Source organism: Schistocerca gregaria, chromosome X (genome assembly GCF_023897955.1).
Source record: "Schistocerca gregaria isolate iqSchGreg1 chromosome X, iqSchGreg1.2, whole genome shotgun sequence".
Classification (NCBI taxonomy): domain Eukaryota; kingdom Metazoa; phylum Arthropoda; class Insecta; order Orthoptera; family Acrididae; genus Schistocerca; species Schistocerca gregaria.
In genome coordinates this window covers 650,535,482-650,549,236 of record NC_064931.1, presented here as the reverse complement: position 1 = coordinate 650,549,236, position 13,755 = coordinate 650,535,482, and the positions used below count along the sequence as shown (strand labels likewise).

General features: G+C 40.0%; 1 protein-coding gene across 1 annotated transcript; it reads right to left on the bottom strand.

Moving 5' to 3' along the window:
• Positions 1–1,540: 1,540 nt before the first annotated feature.
• LOC126297490 (ADP-sugar pyrophosphatase-like) lies at positions 1,541–10,165 on the bottom strand. Its single transcript, XM_049988369.1, has 5 exons — positions 9,324–10,165; positions 4,960–5,120; positions 4,631–4,782; positions 3,871–3,979; positions 1,541–2,830 (listed from the first exon to the last, which is right to left on the bottom strand). Exons 1-5 carry the CDS (start codon positions 9,428–9,430, stop codon positions 2,721–2,723), a joined length of 639 nt encoding a protein of 212 aa, XP_049844326.1. The 5' UTR covers positions 9,431–10,165; the 3' UTR covers positions 1,541–2,720.
• Positions 10,166–13,755: the final 3,590 nt, after the last annotated feature.

Below are 13,755 nucleotides of genomic sequence, written 5' to 3'. Positions count from 1 at the left end.
GGTGTGGGATCCTTACCAGGTGGGATTGACGGAGGACATCGAGAGGGTGCAAAGAAGGGCAGCTCGTTTTGTATTATCGCGTTATAGGGGAGAGAGTGTGGCAGATATGATACACGAGTTGGGATGGAAGTCATTACAGCATAGACGTTTTTCGTCGCGGCGAGACCTTTTTACGAAATTTCAGTCACCAACTTTCTCTTCCGAATGCGAAAATATTTTGTTGAGCCCAACCTACATAGGTAGGAATGATCATCAAAATAAAATAAGAGAAATCAGAGCTCGAACAGAAAGGTTTAGGTGTTCGTTTTTCCCGCTCGCTGTTCGGGAGTGGAATAGTAGAGAGATAGTATGATTGTGGTTCGATGAACCCTCTGCCAAGCACTTAAATGTGAATTGCAGACTAGTCATGTAGATGTAGATGTAGATGACATGTATTTAGGCCGCTGCTGCTGACCGGAGGGCGCCACTGACCCACTCTTCCAGTTTGGTATCTGTCAGCACATTCGCAGAGCGGCCTCAGTTCACATCGCAGGTTACAATATTACATAATGACCAGATTAGTGCCTATAGCAGGACCAGTAGTAAGACTAAAGTTGTAATAGCAAGATTACTGATACTGTTTGCAAGACGACTATTACTGATGAGCTCTATTCCAGCTAAGTAAATGTTAATGTATCTAAAGAACCGTATTAACCCACGTGTGCATTTGTGTTGTAGAAAGAGGATATCAGCCATCCATAACAACATCCTCTCCCTTGCTTCTTTACGGTACAAGACTCTACGTTCTTTATTTCCCACAAGCTGTATTTCTCTCATGTATCTGAGTTAACATTTTTAAAAGCCAAAAGTCTTACAAACCTGACTCACTCTCAGTCAATGTTATTAGAATATAAATACAAACTCACACTTCCAGCCGGCAGGAGTGGCCGAGCGGTTCTAGGCGCTACAGTCTGGAACCGCGCGACCGCTACAGTCACATGTTCGAATCCTGCCTCGGGCATGGATGTGTGTGATGTCCTTAGGTTAGTTCGGTTTAAGCAGTTCTAAGTTCTGATGACCTCAGAAGTTAAGTCCCATAGCGCTCAGAGCCATTTTTTTAACACACTTCCAAAATGTTATTCATTTGTGTTTGGCACGTAGCCAGAATGTAGGCCTCTGTAGTAAAGTTACAATATGAGAGTAGATTGTTATTAGTTCTGGTGATTTGACATGCAGCTCTCCACAAAGCACAGTCATTACAGCAGTGGCAAGTCCTTGCATTTCTTTGACCTGTAAAGTAACTTACCCAACCAGTTAAATGAAGACTTACAGACCAATGTGCAAACCGGACAATGGAGAATTTTTCATAACAAAAAGCAGCGCCACATCTGCAAAGAATCTCTTTGGAATGAAACACTTTGGCTTCTAAGCCACACATGAAAATATAAAACTAGAAGTGCCCATTTCAGGTTTAAGCCTATGCTGTAGAAGTAATCACAAAACAGTTCCAGCTTGACTGGGGTGTTTAAAGTATTTGGAGCATTTATGAAATTTACACAGATTTTACATTAATTTTTGTTTATTATCATTTTAAAAATTATTGCTAATATTCAGTCACATAAAAATTATATAATAATACAGACACTTCTGAGAACACACTCTCAGCATATTGGCATTTTATCATCAGTGACCAGAATAAAACAATCAAACACAAAAAATACACTCACTCTCTCTCTCTCTCTCTCTCTCTCTCTCTCTCTCTCTCTCTCTAAAATTAATATGAGAGAGATTTACATTCTGGATTTTATCTCTCTCTTAGCATTTACGGCCCATAAACAGAATTCAGTCTTTGTAGGAGCTGATAACATTCTCCACTTTCTTGTGTTTCCCAGTGACTTTCTATGCACACAGTAATATGTGACATGAGGTAGAAACCTTTAAGTTTTTATGGTTGTAATAGATTTGAATTAGAGGAAAATTAGAAATGGCAATAAGATAACAGGACAATTTGCAACAGACAACAAAATGGGAATAATAGACAATAAGTGTACACTAAAATTAACAGACAAATTTCTAAATGACAGTTTGCAGAAAATAAATTAAGATGATGAATAAAGAACTTATTTAGTACAAAATATCTTAAATAAATGATGCTGTGAAATATGTTTGTGATGATCCTTGTGAAATTAGAAAATAATGATGAATGACAAGTGATTATAACAATGATTCTTGGTTGAAGTATTCCACTAGCTCTCACCCATCATACAATAAATTAAATTTGAGATTCTTTTCCTTTAAATGTATGAAACTTATTGAAACAAGTAGTAGACAGGCTCTGTAATCTGCAGCAAGACACAGAAATCAATTGTGCATATTACACTCTTTTTGAATAAATTTGCAAATGAAGAATATTGTCCGCAGTACAAGACACATTTTTGATAAGCTAATTAAGGAACAATCTGAATGCAATAAGTCAAATTTGTGTTGAATTCAACAGAAGTCAGACTCCAAGTGAAATATATGAAGAAATCACAAAATTGAAGTCCTTTCAGTGCAGAAGAATTAACATCAAGTCAGGAGAGAGATATGGTGACATACAATCAACAAAGAAAATAGTATTATACTAGACATGAAAATAATTACAGGTACAGGGATGAATTCAGCTAAATACAATAATGTACTGAATTAAAATATACAGTTTGGTATTTGATAAGCTGATATGAAGTGTTGCAAATGCCTCTTCAGAGCAGTGTGGTGGGTATTTTGTTTTTCCTGTTCTGGTTACCCATAACCAAACCAATGGCAAATGCATCAATTCTTGAATCGATGATAAATCCTGCAGATGCATATGCTAAAAAAGAAAGTGGAAACTCATTGTTAGTTGTCAGGTATATCTATTACACAATTTTAACAAATGATTAAAAATGTCTAAAATCATGCTTAGACATTTGTTTTAGATACAACACCACAATGTGTATGAGCATGTCTTTTATAAGAAAGGAAAATGTATAATTTGACAGATCTTTCAACTGCATATTTACTACTATCCACTGAGAGTATAGACAGTATGAATCACATCGTGGAAATCACGTCATCAACACTGGATGATACACACATGCCATAGCATTAACTTGAATATAAATGTGTGTGTGGGGGGTGGGTGGGGGGGACTTACTGTTAATCACATCAAATGTTGAACATTCATTTCCAAATTCAGTAAAGATTTACTTTATCGGTACTCAGTTACAGCATGCAAGGACATGTTGGTGCAATCCAAAGCTACAGAAGCCTGTTTTCTGCTTTGAAAGGTAAAGAGGCCATCATTACAACAGCTGGGCACCAATTTCACACTATCCAGCTATTGCCTTATTCAATTTTTAGTAATAGTCTATATTTAAAATCAGTACAGTATCTTTTGCAGGCTTTAATAACTGAGGATTGTATTTTTACCTATCTCACATGGTGAAGCACACATTTTTAAGATTCTGGATACTAAACTTCTAAACACCAGAAAAGTTTGGAAATTGGACAGTGACGTAATGTGCCAATCACTTATTGTTGAGTAGGTAATAAAGCACAAGACAAACTTTGTTCTAACTTGAAGTAATTTCAATGTATATTTCTATAAAAGAAATATTTCTGTAAGGACAGGAAAATTATCAGCAGCTATATGATATGTATGGTGTAAACAATAAGTGAATGAAGGGCTACTGAGCGTTTCTGTCACTTAGGCACAAGCAAGACAAAGAGAAATAACTAATTTCCTAATACTGTATGTTTACATGGATGTTAGATAAAATAGTTCTCCAAATCTCCTCTAGCCTGAAACACTTGTCTGTTATCAGGTGCCCTTATTTAGGTAATTTTATTTAAAATTATAAATATACATACCACTTAATTTCTCCAAAAGTTCTGACACAGGAATCAGGAGTGGTTCCTTAAATCTGACTCCATTTCCATTAATTTTCAAATTCAGGTTATCAACATCATCACCATTCACCTATACAAAAAACACAAAGAGGCTGTTGATTCTGCTTAAAAAAGCAAGCACTCTTAAAACAGCAACTAAAAGAGAATATGGATACACAAAATTCCTCTCCAAAAGAGGAATAAAAATGCAAAACTATGAACGCCTTCAATATATTTAGTTCTAACTATATTAAACTAGATGTAGGGCCTATATGGTTCTGAAATTTAACTCAAGTTAGCATGTTTCATTGACAGATAGATTTTCACATACGGTACAAATACGGGATGGTAAGACCATCACACTAATGAGTATTAAACTTTGAAAGAGCAGTAGGGGTTAAATACTCATTTGTTGACCAAAGAGTAACTGAATGGAATTACTTTGTAAAAGACATCCGCTGTCATTTCCTTGAAAGCACCATCATATTCAGAATCCAGGTTCATGCACAACAGAATGAATATCCAAGAAAAGAAAATCAGGATAATTGTAAATGTTGTGATATAGTGTAATCAGCTAGACAAAGATTAAGTATGAACTACTGAATAATACTGTAAATGGAATCAGATTAATCACATGATACACTGTGTGATGTATTTTTCTTGTTTATCTTCTTTGTAATAGCTATATTTGCACTTTTATTCGTGTACCTATTTACTAATAGCTTAGAAACGGTTTTCATACCTCCACTGTGACCAGACGCATTGAGCAGTTGGAAGCACCAGGGTCCATTGCTAGTATTGGGCCAATCTTCTTGATCTTTCCTGTGAAACCCGTGATTTCCTTGAGTTCTCTCAATGCTGATTCATCAGGAGACTCATTTTCTTGAACTAGACCTGTGTGTTGTGGAGATTTCATGGTTACACATGCTCTAAAATATGCAAGCCATTGATAAAGTAATGAAATTATGTCATTTGTGCTATCATACCTTTTCAACTAATTTACTTAACATGTATATGTCTGAAAGCATGTTCCATGAATTACTTTATATTTCCTATATTAAGGTTGTTTACCTGCTGGCATTTCAATACTATAAGCCTTCAATGCTGGTCTGTATTGCTTGACAAGAATAATACAGTCATAATGCAGCAGTCTTTTGTAAAAAGCAATGACACCAACTGCGTCAATCTTGGCATTGTCAGTTCTTGTCAGCCTTGTTGCACCTTCCCAAACTCTGGAAAGACAGACATTTAATTTTTATTATTGTTAGTATCATTATCACACAGCAATCTCTTTACTAGATTTCCTAAGATAGTAAGAAATAAAATGTCACTTCTGTTGGTATGGCAGAGTTAGAGAGATCCCAAATTAGTACAGACTTTTGCGCTATGGTAGCTGGTAAAGTATAGTATCTGTAGTCAAGTGAAACAAAACCTTCATTATTTATCTACAGAATACTGTGTCTCTAGTATATTTCACAGTTTCTCTGTAGGAAAAAATAAACAGATATATTGTTATTTTGTTTTTATTTCTTAGAACTAGACTATTGGAAAGAAGTATTTTGTATTTTAGTAACTACTAGTGACACTATACGCAGTTATCATAATGTTTGCAGAAGTATTTTGATTCCAAATTTGTAAATGGAATGAGTGTTACCAGTACTATAGATGTAATGGAAGTAACTTTATGCCGGATGGCTTTAATACATATAGAGGTAGGCCTCACAAGTTTTCACAACTGTGCAGCTAAATCAGAATGTGTGAATAATGGAACTGCATTGGTGTGTTTACCTTGAGGTACTCAAGAAACTGGAGCACATATCGCACTTAGCCATTCACTAGCTTCCGCAGTGCTCGACTGTGTTGGCATACTGGTGCATGTGTATGGGATGGATCATTGAGGTACAGCACATTGCAGTTAGTAGGTAAACAATGTGATGGCATCAAGAAGTGAAAAAGATTGGAACGAGATGTTTATTGAAACATACTGCAGTCAGTCTTATCTGTGACGAGATAATCACAAAGATGTTACTATTGCAGGAAGAAACAAGTATCGTATTCAAGTTAATAAAAAAAGGCGAAAGAAATATAACTTACACTGAGCAGACTAGTTCCCAAAATATTCAGTATTAGAAATTAACTATCGGAAGGAACGACGAAAAGTTAAGGAATCTTGTAAATCACAGCGTGATTCTCTTGAATATGAGAACTGAAGTTGTGACCGTCCAAAAACTATACGTTTCGTTTCTTACGTGCTCGAGGTGTCCGACGAAACTCGTATTACAGTTTCAAAAGTGGTACGGTAATAAGGATCGTGGAACTGGAACTGAGATACTGGTAGGTAAAATAAAAAGGTTTATTGGAACAAATTTGCGTGTAAGTACACGTTTCTCTTTTCAATTATCTTTTAGACTACCGTACGTAATTTTTTTTCTACTTTCAAAACAATCTTGCCTTGTCATGGCTAAGTAGAGTATCAGCAAACTTTCATTTGTTGGGGCCACGGTGATCCGTCAGACTTATTGCGTGTCCTGCAGGGGTCAGGTTGACCTGTTTTAACTGTACGTGTGAAACAGGCTATAAGAATCCTGACATCTTGCTTATTACTGTTAACTGCAGTATTTTTAATTTTATTTTGATCGTCGTGTTTCTATGGTGAACAGGGCAACGAAGAGGGCAACCGGTGCAGCAGTCGATTTGAGAGATCATTTGTTCTGAAACCGCATTCAGTTGGCTGATCTGTGCTGCTTTTGGAAAAGATCAGACCCTGTTGTCTTCGTGATCGAGGCTGGTACCATAAGCTTTCTTTCAGTCATTTGTTGCTGTACCAGAAGAATAGAATGACGTAAAAAGGGAAGTCTGCCTTGACTCCCAAGGGGAGACTTTCAGGGACGTGGAATGAGTCAAAGTCAATAAAACCGGCACGTGAATATGGCTGGCTTCAAGACAGAATCCTGAATACACGGAAGAGTGCAGTTACTTTATTAAATGCATACGCTTATGGAATATGCCTCTGAAGCACCAAGTGTGGACGAACGCGGTATTGTATTGGGTAGATATAAAACATCACTGAAAATTGAACCCAACGGTAAATGGCGCGTCCATATCGTTTAATAGTGACAGTTCAAGTAAAAGAACAGATTTCGGCATTGCAGAGTAAATAATCGCAAAAATTGTACTAACAAACTGTTTGTTTTCACATTATTGCCTATATATGCAACCAAACAAATTTTGTATGTGAAAGGACTAACTTGTCTTTTGGAACTACTTGAGGCACACATCAGAAATAGAGAACATTTGCTGATTTTTTTCTCGTATTCTTTCCTCAGAAACGTTAATCATACAGACTGAACTCGCATTCCGGAGGACGACGGTTCAAACACACGTCCGGCTATCCTGATTTAGGTTTTCCCTAAATCGCTTCAGGCAAATGGCGGGATGGTTCCTTTGAAAGGGCACGGCCGACTTCTTTCCACATCTTACCTAATCTGATTGGACCGATGACCTCGCTGTTTGCTCCGTTTCCCCCAATCAACCAACCAAAAAACCAAATACAGACTGTAAAATGCTATACTTGGTATCCTGTTTTTATCTGCCCGTCATATACGATACACTCCACCTGTTTTCTTCGGAAGCAAAGCACGACATAGGGTTGTTCCCTTCACCAAGGGCTCAGTCCGCCTGCAGACGCTATCTGCAGTTCTGTGATGACCGTGACGTCTTTACGGGCCTTGTACTTACGTCGTTTGGGCGATAGGATGAGCGTAAACAACCTCGCATTCCACTGCCATGTCTACAGAATACCACTAAATTACCGCATATACGACTGCTATCCTGAAATCGAGTTACTGTTGCCTATCAAGTATGGGAGAGTGTCATACTGATATATCACCACGCCGCCATGGTTGCCGTGGCCCTACTAAAAGAAAGTTAACAGAAACAGTCATTTCAAAGAGTGTGCAATTTTGGACTGAAATAAGTCGACGCCAGCTATCATGGAGGAACAATCACTGTGGAAAGGGCAACGGTGATAAAGTATCACATCAAACATCTGAATATATAACTATAAATCATTATCCCGCGGCACTGTCATCCGAGAAGGACGTTGGCCTGTCAAATGATCACTGCTATATATTATATGTCTAAGGGTTCTGAAATGGGAAAGCGGTCAAAACATCGCCCTTCCGATAGCTAACACCCGTTCTTATAAGTGGAACGGCTGCTACTGCTCAAGTACCTTGTCAAGTTCTCCTTACCACAATAAATCTCATTTCACTCACTTCCATCCAACTGATTTCCTAGAGGGTACTTGGGATACGACTCGGGCTCCCCTTATGGCAGAAGGGCATACTGTCTGAACAGTTACACAGACCTTGCAGTCTTAGGAAATTATGTATTTGCTGAATAAGTCATAGTCACAGAATTCCTTCGCACAAGAAAGGCGCCTCAACATACTGGATTGCACTTATGTTTGTGGAACAACGCTGACAGAATATCCCAGGTGTGATGCAGGAAGAAAACAGAGCAATCACCAACATCAAAGTTAACATCTTGATTTATCGGCATCTCTTTGAAGTCTTCATGAGGTCAGTTTTCGTAGCAGTATATTCCGTGGAAGGAATACAGCAGTCAGTCTGATTTATTCATGCCAAGACGCGTATCGTCTTGAATTTGCGTAATACATTTATATCTTCGTTAACACAATGATTTATCGACCTCTTTAAGAACGCTGCAACTGCCTTTGGTTCTGTAACTTTTAGCTCCTTTTCCCGACTTTATATGTGTAGCACAATTTTAGTTTCGGGCTTCTGACGCAGGACGTCGTGAGGAACGTCATCAAAATCACTGAAACTTGATGTTATTGCTAGACTTATAGGGTGTCCCAGGAGGAATGGTCAATTTCCGAGGATATGACGCAACGATCATTCGAAGTAGAGAAGTGTAGTGAACATGGGCTCCAAAACTGACCATTCCTCCTGGTACACACTGTATAAAGGCGATGCAAGTTACAGGACCAACGGCAGCTGCAACATTCTAAAGGATGTCGATAAAAACGTTGTACAGACGAAGATATATATTACGCCAGTTGAAGGTGGGTGAAAGCTCGAAACGTATCATGCATAAATAAAGCTATATAAAAAATTGTTCGTTCCTGTATTTCTTCAAATCCATAGCCACGGCGCACGAACACCATTAATGTGGATGTATTTTCTTTCAAAAACTGCGAAGTAGTGCGATAGGTTATTGCAACAAGTCCAGTCGTGTGACTGGAGACTTCGAAGTGCCGACGAAATACGAAATAAATTTCAAAATGGAAAAAGTTGAAGTTCGTATACAGTAGCGCTCCTTGAACAATGCCACCAGATAGGGTGAAAGTGACAACATATGACATGTTGGTGCGCAAAAAGAGAATTAAAGGGCGTTCAGCGGCGACAGACCTGGGCGTGCCGTTCTGGTCGAGGTAGGTGATCCTGGCGAGCGAGAGCCAGTCTCCGGAGCTGATGTGCTCCTCCTTGACGAAGCGACAGCTGACGTTGTTGTTCATGGCTGGCGGCGAGAGCGGGCGGTGACTGCGCGCTGGCGAGCCGGCCGGCGACTCTTGTAGGCGCAGCCCAGCCACGCCGCCGCTGCGTGCGCACCGACCACCGACCCCGCGCCCCTGCAATCTTTGCCCGACCTCGTCGATCGCCGCTGCCCGTCGTCACGGCTTAAAAAAACAAACACAAAACGAGCAAAAAGGGCCGTGTTTACGCGACGTGCCTTCTTGGAAGGCAACGCAGTGGGACGCAGTGCGATATGCCCCTGCACGGAGCTGCGGATATCCTTATTACGTGCGCCTCGTCACGTTGCTAACTGTAGTGAATGAGTGTCTCTCATCGTAAGAGTAGGGTAGGCCGGCTCGGCTTAGACTGGCCGCCAGTCACTGCTTCTCGCGTGTCCCCAGTTGTTCAGAATGCTGGAGACGCTGAGAAGACAATGACCCCACTTTCTTCAATACATCTCTAACATGGAGGTAGTTCGTAGAGTTAATTAAGTTTTTCAAAGGTATACCTGAGAATAATTCTCTACAGACGAATGGAAAAACTGGTAGAAGCCGACCTCGGGGAAGATCACTTTGGATTCTGTAGAAATGTTGGAACACGTGAGGCAGTACTGACCCTACGACTTATTTTACAAGAAAGATTAAGGAAAGGCAAACCTACGTTTCTAGCATTTGTAGACTTAGAGAAGGCTTTTGACAATGTTGACTGGAATATTCTCTTTCCAATTCTGAAGGTGGCAGGGGTAACATACAGGGAGCGAAAGGCTATTTACAATTTGTACAGAGAGCAGATGGCAGTTATAAGAGTCGAGGGACATGAAAGGCAAGCAGTGGTTTGGAAGGGAGTGAGACAGGATTGTAGCCTCTCCCCGATGCTATTCAATCTGTATATTGAGCAAGCAGCAAAGGAAACATAAGAGAAGTTCGGAGTAGGTATTAAAATCCATGGAGAAGAAATAAAAACTTTGAGGTTCACCAATGACATTGTAATTCTGTCAGAGACAGCAAAGGACTTGGCAGAGCAGTTGAACGGAATGGACAGTCTTGAAAGGAGGGTATAAGATGAACATCAACAAAAGCAAAACGAGGATAATGGAATGTAGTCGAATTAAGTCGGGTGATGCTGACGGAATTAGATTAGGAAATGAGACACTGAAAGTAGTAACGGAGTTTTGCTATTTAGGGAGCAAAATAACTGATGATGGTCGAAGTAGAGAGGATATAAAATGTAGACTTGCAATGGCAAGGAAAACGTTTGCGAAGAAGAGAAATTTGTTAACATCAAGTATTGATTTAAGTGTCAGGAAGTCGTTTCTGAAAGTATTTGTATGGAGTGTAGCCATGTATGGAAGTGAAAAATGGACGATAAATAGTTTAGACAAGAAGAGAATAGAAGCTTTCGAAATGTGGTGCTACAGAAGAATGCTGAAGGTCAAATGGGTAGATCACATAACTAATGAGGAGGTATTGAATAGAATTGGGGAGAAGAGGAGTTTGTGACACAACTTGACCAGAAGAAGGGATCGGTTGGTATGACATGTTCTGAGGCATCGAGGGATCACCAATTTAGCACTGGAGGGCAGGGTGGAGGGTAAAAATCGTAGAGGGAGACCAAGAGAGGAATACACGAAGCAGATTCAGAAGGATGTAGGCTGCAGTAGGTACTGGGAGATGAAGAAGCTTGCACAGGATAGAGTAGCATGGAGAGCTGCATCAAACCAGTCTCAGGACTGAAGACCACAACAACAACGACAACAACAACAACAATCTGAGAACAGAAGCAACGAAGAACGGCAGTCCACCAGTAGGTTCCTGAGTGGTCCAGCACAATATCTATGATGGCGCGCTGGAAAGTAATACTTTCGAATTTTTCATCTGAAAACTCTTACAGATATTTAAATCAAACAAACTTTCTTAATATTTTAACATTATTCATCTTTATTTTTTATGTCTAAAAACTTACATGAAGAGCCGCCGACCCCCGAAGCCATTGACCGCCAGCCATTGTGGCCGAGCGATTCTAGGCACTTCAGTCCGAATCCTGCCTCGGGGCATGGATGTGTGTGATGTCCTTAGGTTAGTTAGGTTTAAGGGGGGTAGGACGTCAAACGGGCCGACTTGGAGCAGGAGAGGAACCACAGGACATTTTAGTTTCCACTGAATATACTTTTACAAATAAATTCATAAAACTTTGTCTGCATGACCAGGAAGGATTCGGGATTCACACTTATAGCAGTGGAAGTTCAAAAACATAACAAAATAAATTTTTTACATGTGAAATTTCATCATTTTTTCGCTTACTATTGGCTGCATTTGTTGTTATAGGTACATTTTTCTTCACAAGTAAGAGAGATTCTTACATGAATTTTGCACAGCATACAAACTATACTTACAGGTGTATGGAAATCTAGAATTTTCCGAATCTATTAAAAACTGTGGTAAAAATTTTGAGATAATTAACTACAAAATTTGATTTTTTCTAAGCATAAAGTTTAAAACGTAACAGCTCGTTCATTTTTTCCTAAATTAAATATATTCTAGAGTTTCAGACACCTGTAAGTATGGTTTCTATGCTGTGCAAAATTCATCGAACAGTCTCTCTTACTTATGAAGAAAAGTGTACCTATAGCAAAAAATGCAGCCAATAGTAAGTGAAAAAATGATGAAATTTCACATGTAAAAAAATTATTTTTTATATTTTTGAACTTCCGCTTCTACGAGTGTGAATCCTGAATCCTTCCTGGTCATGCTGACAAAGTTTTATGAATTTACTTGTAAAAGTATAGACAGTGGAAATTAACATGTCCTGTGGTGCCTCTCCTGCTCCAAGTCGGTCCGTTTGACGTCCTACCCTCCTTAAGTAGTTCTAAGTCTAGGGGACTGATGACCTCAGATGTTAAGTCCCATAGTGCTTAGAGCCATTTGAACCATTACATCGAGGTGACAAAAGTCATGGGATACCTATTGATATGGTGTTGGACCCTCTTTTGCTCGGCATAGTGCAGCAACTCGACGTGGCATGGACTCAACAAATCGTTGGCACTTCCCTGCAGAAATATTGAACCATTCTGCCTCTATAGATGTCCATATTTGCGGAAATGTTGCCGGTGAAGGATTTTGTGAACAAACTGCTCTCTCAATTATGCCCCGTAAATGTTCGATGGGATTCATGCCGGGCGATGCGGATGGCCAAATCATTCGCTCGATTTGTGCAGAATGTTCTTCAAACCAATCGCGAACAACTGTGGCTGGTGACATGGCACATTGTCAGCCGTAAAAATTTCACCGTTGTTTGGAAAAATGAAGTCCATGAATGGCTGCAAATGGTCTCCAAGTAGGCGAACATAACCATTCCATTTCCAGTCAACGATCGGTTCGTTTGGACCAGAGGACCTAATACATTCCATGTAAACACAGCCACACCATTATGGAGTCACCAACAGTTTGCACAGTGGTTTGTTCACAACTTGGCCGATGGCTTCAAATGGTTCAAATGGCTCTGAGCACTATGCGAATTAACATCTGAGGTCATCAGTCCCCTAGAACTTAGACCTACTTAAACCTAACTAACCTAAGGAGATCACACACATCCATGCCCGAGGCAGGATTCGAACCTGCGACCGTAGCAGTCGAGCGGCTCCGGACTTAAGCGCCTACAATCGCTCGGCCACAACGGCTGGCGGTCAATGGCTTCGTGGGGTCTGCACTAAACTCGAACCACAACATCAACACTTACCAATGAAATCGGCCACGGTTTTCCAGTCGTCTAGGTTTCAATCGATATGGTCAAGAGCTCAGGAGAGGATCTGCAGACGATATCGTGCTGTTAGCAAAGGCACTCGCGTGGGTCGTCTGCTGTAAGAGGCCATTAACGCCAAATTTCGGCGCACTGTCCTAACGTATACGTTCGACGGACGTCCCACTTTAATTTCTGCAGTTACTTCGCTCAGTCTGTTCACCTGTTAGCAGTGACAACTCTACGCGAACGCAACTGCTCTCGGTCGTTAAGTGAAGGCTGTCGGCAACAACGTTGTCCGTGTTAAAGGTAATGCCTGAAATTTGGTATTCTTGGCACCCTGTTTAACACTGTGGATATCGCAATCTGAATCATCTAACTTCAACTACCATTCCGAGTTCAACGTCGGTTAATTCCCATCGTGCGGCCATAATCATGTCGGAAATTTTTCACACGAATCACGTGAGTCCAAATGACGGCTTCGCCAATGCACTGACCTTTTATATCTTATGTACGTGATTCTATCACCATATGTATATGTGCATACTGCTATCCCATGACTTTTGTCACCTAAGTGTATTTTTCAGCATAG

What these genes read in the sequence shown, in the direction of transcription:
- LOC126297490 (XM_049988369.1), bottom strand. Translation starts at nt 9,430, where the DNA reads ATGAACAACAACGTCAGCTGTCGCTTCGTCAAGGAGGAGCACATCAGC. An exon ending in TAGTATTGAAATGCCAGCAG is followed by an intron (nt 4,783 to 4,959) that starts GTAAACAACCTT and finishes CACAACACACAG; the next exon opens with GTCTAGTTCAAGAAAATGAG. An exon ending in TGCGTCTGGTCACAGTGGAG is followed by an intron (nt 3,980 to 4,630) that starts GTATGAAAACCG and finishes TTTTTTGTATAG; the next exon opens with GTGAATGGTGATGATGTTGA.